Raw genomic sequence first — 13,288 nt, forward strand, 5'->3', positions numbered from 1 at the left:
AGCTTTGATTCTTAAGGAATAAAATGGACCTTAACACAAAACTTAACCAAAAATTTTAATTTTCTAAGTATAAAAAGGGCACATAATTATGTCAAAATGCACGCCAGAGTTATCTAACTTTGCCTGCCCATTCCCCTCATGATAGTAAGTAAGTGTATCATGTTTGAATGCAATAGCATTGATACTTTCTGAGAAAAGTGGACCTAAACGCAAAACTTAACCGGACGCCGACGCAGACGCCGACGCCGACGCCAAGGTGATGAAAATAGCTCTTAATTTTTTTTCAAAAAATAGATGAGCTAAAAATGTTTGTTGAAAAGATTGTACTTCATTTACATAAAATATGAGCTACGTCATGCAAAAATGGGTCTTATGACAAATGCAGTCAGCGTAGCTCCAGGGCAGCCTGTCCATGAGATACTCTGTCCGCTAATGAAAAGGCGAACCTTAGGTAACCATGTAGCGAACAGGTTAGTTCCTGAACAGACTGCACAGACTGATGAGGAGATACGCTGGTCGCATACGGTATTTGACCCATTTCGCACGACGGGGCTTAGGTATATACTTTCGACTTCTAACTATACGAGTCAGTTCGGTCAGTGTGAAGCATAATACATCCACAATTTACCGCAGTTTGGTGCAGCTTGCTGCCAGACGCCAGCATTGCACATAATGTTGACAGGCCCGTTCAACGTCGACCCTGTGCTGCAGGAGAATATTGCGCTAGTCTTGACACCATCAGTGGTGTACGATACACTGCCAGACGAAACGCTTTGCAAAGCAGGGCATTGAACTGAAAGCGACGACGGATATAAAAAAGTTTCAAAAACTATTTTGTAACATTGTCACTTATGCATCCAATTGCTTACGAACGTACGATAGTTAGTTTAAACCGTTTTATTAAATGTCAATTGCATCGCAAGCCTAAGGAATATTAAAACACTATCGAGTCCGTTTCGTAAACAAATAGCAATGGTGTATTTGAAGAAATTATTGAAAAGCCTCTATCGTGTGATCTAATCCGGCACCTCCTGGTCGCTAGGCCGACACCATATCTACAATTCCGTTGTTCAACGACTCTTTTTGGGAAATCGTTGACATTTACATTTAACAGGGCGATTTCTAAGTCAAAATATTAGAATGGTATTGTTAAACTGGTGAGATAGACGTAATCAATGTTAAATACTATTATTATTTTGAAGAATTTCGTTTAACATATTATACTCGTTATGGGAAAATTGGGATTAATGCATGTGCATACCGCACAAGCTTATCAGGGACAACATTTTCCGCCTAGACTGGAATTTCTTTAAGATGAGCATTTTTGTAAACGAAACATTTCATAAGATCTGAAATTGTCGTCCCTGTGCGGACTACAAAGCCTAATCTGGGACGGCACTTTACGCACATGTATTAAGACCTATTTCCCCAAAACGAGGCCCATCTACAACTTTATGGCTTACTGCAAGCGGGGGTTGCAATGCTCCAGCCGGTGCCGTTGCTCCCACATACTCCTGACGAGCTGCCGTTCATCGAGTAGCCTGAGTCACACGTGAACGTTACCTCGGCCCCATCGGCAGTCACGTTCCCATTGGCAGGTTTGGTTGGAGTGGAACACTCTATGTTATGAGAAAAACTAATGATACCGGTACATCTATTTACAAACTGATATGAAATTATGAACTGGCAATGATCCAATTTTACGCAGAGAGTAAAATAACAACACATTAAGCGACCTGATTTACTTAAATAAATAACAAAGTATGCAATATAAATAACTGTTTATATTGTTAAATGCTAAATCTTACTACAAGTTCCGCCGCTTGGATAGTTCCAGTAGGTGCTTGTTTTAGTATTTGCTATACATGTGCTCGCGTTTACTCCAATCAGCGTGTAGCCAGTCGCGCACGTGTACGTTGCCACGGTGGCTTTACCGCCTGCACTACTTAGAGTGACGTGCCCACTAGAAGGAGTCACAACCAATGGGCAGGCCACTGTGGAAACAAAAAGAGGAGAAAATCGCACATCACTGTGTTGTACCGTATAACCCGTTTTAGTATATCGTACACTCGGCTGCATTACCCCATTATGTATTTGAGTATAAAACACTCTCATTTCCCAACTATGTAAAACATACATCGATAAACATACACAAATCAGAGCTACGTCAAGTATGAAGGTCAATCTAATGTCACTTTCGTTTACACATATTTTGGCCAATTGACATCTTAAGACACATGTAGTAACATTCTTCTTTCATTACACCACTTGAGGGATTTTCTATTAACATTACATGGGCTACATTCTTAGTACATGAGAGCTATGCTCATTAAATTTGCTCGCGCTACTTTCTAACTACACAAGAGAAACTTTGATAACTATTACAAGCACTATTTTCATACCACTCATTCTTACCACACGAGGGATATGCTAATAACAATTGCATGTGCTACTTTCTTATCACACGAGTGATATGCTAATAACAATTGCATGTGCCACCTTCTTATCACACAATGGATATGCGAATAACAATTGCATGTGCCACTTTCTTATCACATAAGGGATATGTTAATAACAATTGCGTGTGCTACTATCTTATCACACGAGGGATATGTTAATAACAATTGCTCACATGCATGGAACTCAACACCCAATGTCAATAAAATTTGCCTATAATACTTTCTTACCGCACGAGGAATATGCTAATAACAATGGCATATGCAACTTAATTAACACACGATGGACTTGGCAATAACTATTGCATATGATACTTACAGCATAATAGACACGCCAATAACAATAGTCTTCTTTCTTACCAAACAATAAAAATGCCACTAACAATTGTATATGCTATTTTCATACCAGATGATGACCATTCTGATATCGATTTCATATGCTTCTTTCAAGCCACACTGTCACAATTTATATACAGAACAAAATTGCTTATGCTTCTGACTAACCACTCAATGGACATGCAAGTTACAACAGAATGTGCTATTGTCTTACCCCACAATGAGCATGCCGATAACAATAGCATGTGCTACTTTCTTATCAAACGAGGGATATGCTAATAACAATTGCATCTGCAACTTTCTGATAACACGAGTGATATATGCTTATAACAATTGCATGCGTTACTTTCTTATCACACGAGGGATATGCTAATAACAATTGCATCTGCTACTTTTTTATCACACGAGTGATATGCTAATAACAATTGCACATGCTACTTTATTATCACGCGAGTGATATGCTAATAACAAGTGCATGTGCTACTTTCTTATAACACGAGTGATATGCTTATAGCAATTGCATGCGTTACTTCCTTATCACACGAGTCATATGCTAATAACAATTGCATGTGCTACTTTCTTATCACACGATGGATATGCTAATAACACTTGCATGTGCTACTTTCTTATCACACGATGGATATGCTAATTACAATTGCATGTGCTACTTTCTTATCACACGAGAGATATGCTATTAACACTTGCATGTGCTACTTTCTTATCACACGATGGAAATGCTAAAAACACTTGCATGTGTTACTTTCTTATCACACGATGGATATGCTAATTACAATTGCATGTGCTACTTTCTTATCACACGATGGATATGCTAATAACACTTGCATGTGCTACTTTCTTATCACACGCGGGATATGCTAATAACAATTGCATGTGCTACTGTCTTACCACAAGAGGGATTCTTACCACAAAAGTGTAATTGTGATATCAATTGCATGCTCCCCCGTAGTTTCCTACGGTACAAGGGAAATACTACTGACACATTCGTGTGCGGCTTTCTCACCTCGCGAAGGATGTGATAATAACAATTGCACGTGCTTCTTTCTTACCACACGAGGGATAGTCTAACGACGACGAGGCAGGACTCCAAGAACCGTCACCCTGACATTTGGTGTTCTCGTTACCAAACATGCTCCATCCAACATTACAGGAAAATGTCGCCTGTGTAATCAGGTTGCTTGAAGTCGACAGGGTGTACGTTGCATTAGTTACAGGCGACAAAGGAGCACACAAGACTAAAATTGAAAACGGAGCATACACATTCGCTGTGTTACGTTATGTTTACTATGAAGATACAACTGTTCATTTCATGCACAAAATATACAATTAAAGCCAATCGTTTACTGTTTTAACTTCATGCCATGAATGAATGTAACAATAAAATTCCAAAAATATTTATCATGTATTTACCGATTGGTGTTACTGTGCCAATACTAAATAATATATTATAAATATGCACTTGTATTTAAACTTTATTCGCGTTTCAAAAAAGTTTATATAAAAATGCATAATGTAATGATCACATTTATTAATGTACGTTATTTACACTTTGTGGTTTAACAATCATTTAACATTTAACGTCACCGATAAACGAAATATAGAATTGGTTCTCACCACACGTGGGGTCGCTTCCGGTCCATCCACTTCCGTCCGGATTGCAAGAGCGGTAGCCGAGGGCAGGACTAGAAATGCTGTAGTTCAGATTGCATGAATAAGTCACCGCCTTGCCATCTTGCGAAAAGATGCCACCATTTGCTGGCGCCGTTACGTTGTTACATACTAAAAATGAATATTTAGAAAAAAGTCGAACGTTCTGTGAAAATAAAACACACCATGAGCCCATTTAAAGAAACAAATATTCATAATAAATGTGCGCTTGTTCCTAGAGCTTCTTATTTATTTTCATTTACATCTTTTCCGTTTTGTCCGATTCTGCTGCAGTTGTTCATGTTTGCTTTTTCGGTTTGGATTGTAGCATATGTTCGTAATGATAACACTTACAAAGTAGAAAGACTTTTGGCGACCAAACAAAAAATAAAATCAAGAGGATAATACGCATGTAAATTATTTGTTATTTAACGGAAATGTTCGTGAAAAAATTGACACCTCTTACATCATTATTACAAAACTGTGTTTGCATTGACAACATTCACGTGTTTTGTTTTGCTCGTTTATGAGAATACGGTTCTAAGCAGTTGTTTGTTAGTTTTTTAACCTTTTGTATAACAGTTATTATATTTTTCTCATATGGGAATCACATGATTGGCGATTATTTCATTCAAAGAACGGAAAAATAGTTTTCTGCTACATCGTTACACTCAACATTAGAAAACTTATATATCCTTACAATACATCAAACTAGTTCGTAATTAACAGCCGTCCGTGAAATCATTTGAAAACAAAGTGTTGCCCGGGTGAACCAAATAATGCGTAAACTGGATTTAATAAACGATGAAGACTTTCGGCCCTTACAGCATTCCGGTGCACCAGATGACCAGGTTCCGTCTGTTTTGCAAACTGTCGTTCCATTGCCTTTTAGATAATATCCCCCTGCGCATGCGTATTGTGCAGAAGTCACGAGACCATTGGAGTTGTACGTTATGTTTCCACTCGCGATGCTGGTTAAGTTACTGCACTTCACTGAAAGATAAAGAATGTATTGAAAAGCCTTAAGTACATCATTTATAGCCGAAAGCATGAGTCAGTATGTCTTCTATTTCTATTACTATCTTCACGAAAAGGCGTTTCTATAAAAGCATATTATATTATATTTGATTAAAGGGGCCTTTTTCCGGATTTTGGCATATATTGAAGCTTTTAATTAAATGCTTTTAATTGATAAATTTAAACATTGGACCTAATAATCTCCAGTAAAAAAACCAAGAATACAATTTAAAAAAGGGAAAAAAAGTAACCCTCAACTGGGCTCGAACCACTGACCCCCGGAGTCCTGGAGTAAAAAGTCTCCCGCTTAGACCACTCGACCATCCGTGCCCATGTTATGAGCTGATGTATTTTTTAACTTATATAAGCAATCATCGTAGTTTCCCAAAATATAAAGACAACAACAGAACTTTCCAAATTATTCAATCGTTTCGCATTGCAACGCTTTATAATTTTCAGGTGTTCAAATCGTCAAAGAATGCATATAACGGATATTTCAGAGCATGGTAGATGCTCAGTATTACTGTTTCCTCACAAATATCATAACTAAAACGAACATTTGCGAATCTGAAACAACTTTTTTTTTCATTTTGTCAATTTACCAAAACGTGCAAAAAGCCCCTTTAAGAAAGCGTGCAAAGGCAGTCAGACAAATATGTTGAAATAAAGTATTCACGAAATAGACACCATAGAAAATAGAAATACCAGTTCATACATATGTGCCCAATACATTACCGCATGTCGGTGTGCTAGAACTCCATACGGCGCTAGTCTGACAAATGAGTGACGTCACGCCAGATATGGTGTATCCCGTGCTGCAGGTGTACGTAGCCGTCGTCGTCGTGCCGTTGGATGACAATGTGTAACTGCCACCGCTCACATTGCTAAGAACGCTGCATGCATCTTGAGGAAAACATGGTACAGTGCGCTTGAACATGTGTGTTATGCAATTATCGTATGCACTTTAACCAACAATTTTATATCATCTTCACTCAGAAACGCATTTGCTTCTTCCAACATAAACACGTTAAATACACATTTAAGCAGATAGGTTTATGAAACCTCAGTAAGATAGTATTGAAATTTTAAAACATCAAAAGTAAGGATGTCTTATTAAGATGAACAATTTGAATAAGAACATGTCTGATAAACTAGCCTATTGCAACTGCATGCATGGCATGCGTCATAAATTGTAGCTCATAGTATGTTAAGTTATTTTTCACAGAAAACCCTTGTTTGTTTTTTAATAGTCCACATTTTGATAAACATACTGCATGTTGGAGTGGGAGAGCTCCATCCTGTGCCGTTGGACAGACACTCGCTGATGGCCGAACCTGTCATGACAAAGCCCGCATTGCATCGGAAGTAGGCGAACGTGCCATTTCTGGTAATTGTGCCATTAATTGGTGGTGATGAATCTATACAGTCTGCAAGTTACAAGCACGTTGCTATAAGATGTTATAAACATATAGCGATTTCATTTCATTAGGCACCATTATAACATAATGTGGGACACTATCAAGAAAGTAAAAAAGACGTTTTTTGCATTGTTGTCCTTGTGTGAATATATATGTTCATTTTCGTCCGTTACTCGATTATTATTTCAAATTTGATTAACAACTGAAATTATTAGCGAAGCGTTATTGACACAATTTTTTTAACTTATCGTGCACTTTAAAATGCTCATTTGTGCATACCGCAAGTAGACTGTGTCCCATTCCACGTGCCCGCTGTCCCACACGTTCTGCTGACGTCACCACTAAGTGTGTACCCGGATTTGCAGGAGAATGTCACAACGCTTACATAGCCGTTTGTTGTCATAGACTGTGTCATGCTGCCACTTATGGTAAGCGTTTGACATGCGACTGTAACCGCATTTAACAGTGTAAACACATACAGCATCCTAAGCGATTCGCAAAATAATCATGTCAATGTAAAATTAAAACAAGAAATGTGTCCACAGGACACGGATGCCCCCAACTGTAACTTTGTCACTACATAAAAGTATAACTGTGTAAACGCTTGGTAGAAGTTATTAGCTTTTTTTCAAATCCTAAACGCAGATTTTGAACCTAAACACGGACCCTCAGTTCAAGGTAAAGGTCACAGGGGTCAAAATTTGTGTGCGTATGGAAAGACCTTGTCCATATACACATGCATGCCAAATATGAAATTGCTATCAGAAGCGACATAGAAGTTATGAGCATTTTTCGAAATCTAAACGCAAAGTGTGAAGGACAGACGGACGGACAGACGAACGGACAGTCCGATCACTATATGCCCTCCTTTGGGGGCATAAAAATGTCTTAGAATATCAAAATAAATCAGAAAGCCACATAAACTAGAGAGCGGACAACATGCTTAATCCTTGAAATGCACTTAGTGACCCCGTGACCTAGTTTTTGACCCGGCATGACCCATATTCGAACTTGACCTAGATATTGTCTTGATACAACTTCTTACCAAGTTTAGTAAAGATCAGATGAAAACTACTTCAATTAGAGAGCGGACACCATGTTAAATCCTTGAAATGCACTTAGTGACCCAGTGACCTAGTTTTTGACACTGCATGACCCATATTCGAACTTGACCTAGATAATGTCTTGATACAACTTCTGACCAAGTTTAGTAACAATCAGATGAAAACTACTTCAATTAGAGAGCGGACACCATGCTAAATCCTTGAAATGCACTAAGTGACCCCGTGACCTAGTTTTTGACCCGGCATGACCCATATTCGAACTTGACCTAGATATTTTCTGGATACAACTTCTGACCAAGTTTGGTAAAGATCGGATGAAAACTATTTGAATTAGAGAGCGGACACGAAGTGTGACCGACCGACCGACCAACCGACCGACCGACGGACAGTTCGAGAACTATATACCCCCTTTTCTTCGAAATGGGGGCATAAAAATGCAGTGATATATACTTGACCGACATATAGTAGAGCTTCAATGAAATAACACATCAAGTTGGGACCAGTTACTCATACTCAAACATATATGTGGATAAAAAGATACTAGTAATACAACAACGACGGCAGATTAAGATTTCACAACATATTACGTTTTAATTTGTCTATTGAATGAAGTAATATTTCAGAAGATGTGTACATGTTTTGCACGTGTAAATAAATAAATACATTAATTCACAAATACATAAATATTAACAAGTTTGATTAAAATGTTAATAATAATAACATTTTTACCGCATGTTGCTGCAACGGTATTCCAACTTCCCGAAGTCTGACACGTGCTTGACGCACTTCCGGTCAAAGTATATCCCACGGTGCACGTGAAATAAGCCACCGTTGTGAGACCGGTGGACGTCAAGTTCGTCAATAAGCCCGGGGTTGCTGCTATAGTGACGCATGCAGCTAAAATACAAGGCGTTAAATTTTTATATGCCTGGATGTCTTCAGAATTAATGCTTACTGATAGTCCCAAATGATGAAAATAATTCCCGTAACATATATATGCGAGTGTCATTTAAATCATTATTCATACATTTTATGTAATATACAGTAAGTCACTATCAAACTGTATGCGTGATTTACAATAAGTAGAATTTCCAAAAATAACACGATAACGCCATTCTAACTTATACGCTGTGTTCTAGCAAAGGGACTTACTGCATGCCGGAGGTGCTCCTGACCATGAATTACTTCCCGTGCACGTGCGTGTTTGATTTCCCACGAGTACGAAACCCGCCTTGCACGTGTATGACAGGGTTGTTCCGTCAGACGATATGGACACAGAACCGTTTGCAAACGAGCTCGGAGCAATACATGCTGAAAACAAAAATTGCATCGTGTAAAGTGGACAATGACCTTAATAAACATGATATATATCAAATACCTTTCGGTGAACATTATTATTCTGTATTTACCGCAAACTTAACAAACAAAACAAATGTAGACACAAAACTTCCGAAATAAATGTGCATTAATATGTATACTTACCAGTTACAAAAATGACCAAACTCAAATAATAAAATACACGTGGATTATAAATCGTAACATTAGTACTCAAAATTTCCTTACTGCACGTGGGGTTTTGGTCCGACCATGTAAAGTTTGCTTGGCACGTGCGGAAAGCTGGACCAGCCAATGAGAATTGACTGCTGCACGTGAAGATGGCATTGGTGGTAGCGCCATCTGTCTTGTAGGTCACAGCGCCATTAGCGGGAGCGGTAAGAATGGGACATGACGCTGCAGCGAAGGTACGTTTAAAGTATAGGAACTTGAAAACTCAAATATGTTATTTGTACAGTATGTAAACAGTATACCAAAGCTCACAACGAACATGAAACTATTCGAATACAATGAACATACATCTAGTTTTCGATATTTTTAATAAAAATATGCTTAATGTATACATTTAAAAAAGTATTTGCTTGCATTGAAAACGAGCATTTCAGTAATGCAAGTTAAGATATAATTGATATTTCATTTAATCTATAAGTCCAATCATATATGTTTGATATGTTGCGTTGATTGCGAGCTTAATATCGCTGTATTTTTAATATGATGTCGTGTTATAAGAGTAATAAGTAAATAAAATTACATTTTAAGTGTATGAATTCAACCACTGAGACAAACTACAAGCAATGATAATGGGTGAACTTTTTAACAGTTCCAGGACGGTTTATTTTGTTTATTTAGATGGGGTTTTCGTCGGTCATGTAACACAATCACGTTTTTCATGGGTAAGCCGGTTTACCAGTACGATGTGCACATACTTATGCCAGTAACTGAACAGTTTAACGGCAGGACCGTTAAAAATGTAATAAAAACATAGATAATACTTACGACATGGCGAAGCTGAAATAAACATAATATATTTCTCGTCAATACATAGTGATACGTCAACTTGTGTTATTCACAAAAGTATCATAATAAGTTAACTCAAAACATATTAGTATCTTGTAAAACAATTATATGATGCTAAAAAATTAAATGAAGATTAACTGTCTGCTGTATGCCTATTATATTTAACATGTTTTATTTTAAATATGCAAATAGTTTGGCGACAAAATTGCATTTTAATTTCAATAATTATTTAAAGCAATAGTTATGCATATTTCTGATCAGTTCAGTGTTCCTTATGCTCAAGAAATATGTGGGTAGTGATAAATTGTTTCAGGATTTAATATCAGATATTGTGTAACAACGAACAAACAAACAATATTTACCACTGGTTCTGGTCAAGAAGATATTGTCAGTGTTATTTCCACAAGATGAATCGAAAACTTTATCGGCGCTCCCGTCAGTTGATAGGGCCTTTTACAAAAAAATGACACATTATTGCATCCATACGTACACAATCATTTATATGCAAAATTCAAGAATCAGTTTACCTTTAAGGTGACCATGTATAAATAATTATCAGTAATATCCTGCAAATGTTATGTAATCGAATGCATGTGTACAAAGTAGTGTTAAATCAATATATAGATGCTTACAAAACAACTGAATCTAAATGTGGTAACGTTGTCGATCGTGGCGTCAGCATCATTTCCGTTAAACGTCGTGACGTAGTAGAAATTGTTGTACAGCACGTTGTCCACACACCATACCGTGTTGGACGCTGAAAGAAGAATGAGAAGTGTTAAATAAGAAGCGCGTCGTGTACAAATACCATGATTCTGATTTAAAAAGTACATCATCGGTTAATATATAATTAAAACAAAGAAACAATACGTAGACAACAATAATATATATCTAAAGTAAAATCAACTTTAATTGTGTATATGCATAGTCTGATTCAGTGTATTCTACATACTTTAGGCATTGTGGCCATATGTATAAATTGATAGTCACTTTACAAATAAATTATAACAATGCCATTGTGTCTAGCGTTCAAGTGCAAATTATTTAAAAGCAAAATGCATACATGTACATACTCAAACATATAATAGTTTTAATTGTAGATGTTCAATGCAATAATTTCTATTTTATAATATTGAACTTAAAAACGCCTCATACACGTACATTTATTAGATAAAATAAGCAATAACGGGATAAATATTCAGTGCATTTGTTTATACAGTTCATTACGCCCAATGTTTAGTTTAAAACTCATATTTTTGATATGGGGTATCACCTGAAAACGATAATGCCGTTAGATTTGGATCACATCCGCTGTAGTTAAACCTCATCTCTGTGTTTACCGTGCACATGTCTAACGCTTTCCCCGTGCAGCTAGAAGACGCACCAGTGGCGTCATTCCGGTAATCAAAAGCGTATGTCCCCAGTAACGCATACGGACATGCTATCTTCGCATTCACTTCTTGGCCTGTAGAACATTTAGAAGATATATTATAGAGACTTGGTAATTGGAAATGTCCATGACTGATCTGAATATTCGAACTCAATACTTACTAACTATTGTTAAGTTTGTTAAGTTATTAAAGGTATTATTTCTTTACATCCTAATAGCATGCATTATTAAGGAAAGAATGCCAAGGCAAGTCCATAACTAGTTCATGAACGGACAAAAAATGTCGATTGCTTAAGCAAGTTTTTGCAACCTTTCTTGATCCAAACGCCATATTCGGATGCAAGCGGGAGGTTCGGACTTGAATCTTCCAGACAAATGCTGTTGTAAGCCAAAGGAGAGTTGACATTTTCCGTAGATACCCGGTTGTATGACAAGCTGGCCGTTTGTGTAGCTTAAACAATGTGCATAAATATTCAATTAATATGTTGGAAGCAAAATATTTTCTGTGTATTCTAAGAATTTTGCATCTTGTCATTTTCCTTCTAATTATTTATCGTGTTGCAGTTGCCTTTGCCGCTGCTGGTGTTGTCGTTACTGTTATATTGTTAGGTTAGTCCTATTAAACATCTTTTAAGAATTTGTATATGTTCACATTCGTAGTGCTATTTTATTTATTTTACTCGTTTAAGACTTGCCACACAGTTATCGATTATGAAATAATTTAACGGTTTTTGTAAACATACGGTTACGTATATAATAACGGAAGGTAGCGTCCGTTATGGCCGTCAGCTTCAGACACAAATAGAGATACCAAGTGCCTCCATTAAATAAAACAGCTGAAACAGTGGACCTGAAACATAAAATCTACATTTTCTTACGTCTTAACAGGCTCAAAACTCAAATGAACCGTGTCTTTATTCATGGCAATACATGTATACGCGTACTTACCTGGTAGGTATCAGCGTTTGTTCTAACTAGGTTTAACTTAACACAATAACATGTATACGATCTGTTAGTTTTCTAGTTAGAAGTATGGATTTAACATTAACTATTGTTGTTATTATATACATTTTACATCATTCAGTCAGCTGTCGTCATTCGTAACCTTTCAATACCATACCGTCTTTGCCTCGCGTGATTCCTTTTTTGACGCTCAGACTTTAAAAGATCATTTGCTATCATTTCCGAGTCAGCTCCGAATGTTTCAATCAATACGATCTTCAAGATATTTAAACTAGTGAAGAAAATGCTAAAATTTGTTTAAATATTAACTCCCACTTATAAATATACTTGTGACATTTTCAAAATATTCGCTGTAGTCAAATATATCAACAATGAATATCAAATGCATAAAACGCATTACTTCAGTGAAAAATATCCATTTGTTGAAAGTTTCTGGGTTGAGTGACATTCCCATTTAGTGAATGGAGGAACATTATACGTCGTTGTCACGGTATATCCCTCCATGGTTGTGTTGGACGTGAACCTTATCAACCCTTTACGCCCATCCCACCACTCCGTGTTCGCAAGACCAAATGGCCATGAACATAAGGCTGAAAAAAAAGAATTAATGTGATTCGGTCACTATGT

At 37.0% G+C, this 13,288-nt stretch overlaps 1 protein-coding gene across 1 annotated transcript; it reads right to left on the reverse strand.

Moving 5' to 3' along the window:
• Positions 1-1,452: 1,452 nt before the first annotated feature.
• Positions 1,453-13,214, reverse strand: LOC127878823 (CUB and sushi domain-containing protein 3-like). Its single transcript, XM_052425349.1, has 13 exons — positions 13,062-13,214; positions 12,442-12,548; positions 12,009-12,149; positions 11,582-11,773; positions 10,941-11,065; positions 10,671-10,758; positions 9,520-9,687; positions 9,109-9,267; positions 6,746-6,901; positions 6,210-6,377; positions 4,425-4,589; positions 3,860-4,045; positions 1,453-1,619 (listed from the first exon to the last, which is right to left on the reverse strand). The coding sequence occupies exons 1-13, from the start codon at positions 13,163-13,165 to the stop codon at positions 1,453-1,455; spliced, it is 1,926 nt and encodes a 641-aa protein (XP_052281309.1). The 5' UTR covers positions 13,166-13,214.
• Positions 13,215-13,288: the final 74 nt, after the last annotated feature.

This window comes from Dreissena polymorpha, chromosome 4, assembly GCF_020536995.1.
Source record: "Dreissena polymorpha isolate Duluth1 chromosome 4, UMN_Dpol_1.0, whole genome shotgun sequence".
Classification (NCBI taxonomy): Eukaryota; Metazoa; Mollusca; class Bivalvia; order Myida; family Dreissenidae; genus Dreissena; species Dreissena polymorpha.

Excerpts from the sequence above, each read along its gene's own strand:
- LOC127878823 (XM_052425349.1), bottom strand. The coding sequence starts at position 13,165 with ATGGAGGGATATACCGTGACAACGACGTATAATGTTCCTCCATTCACT. Across the intron at positions 11,774-12,008 it reads TGGCGTTTGGATCAAGAAAG|GCCAAGAAGTGAATGCGAAG; the intron begins GTTGCAAAAACT and ends AATGTTCTACAG. Across the intron at positions 6,902-9,108 it reads AGGAGCACCTCCGGCATGCA|ACTGTATAGATTCATCACCA; the intron begins GTAAGTCCCTTT and ends TGTAACTTGCAG.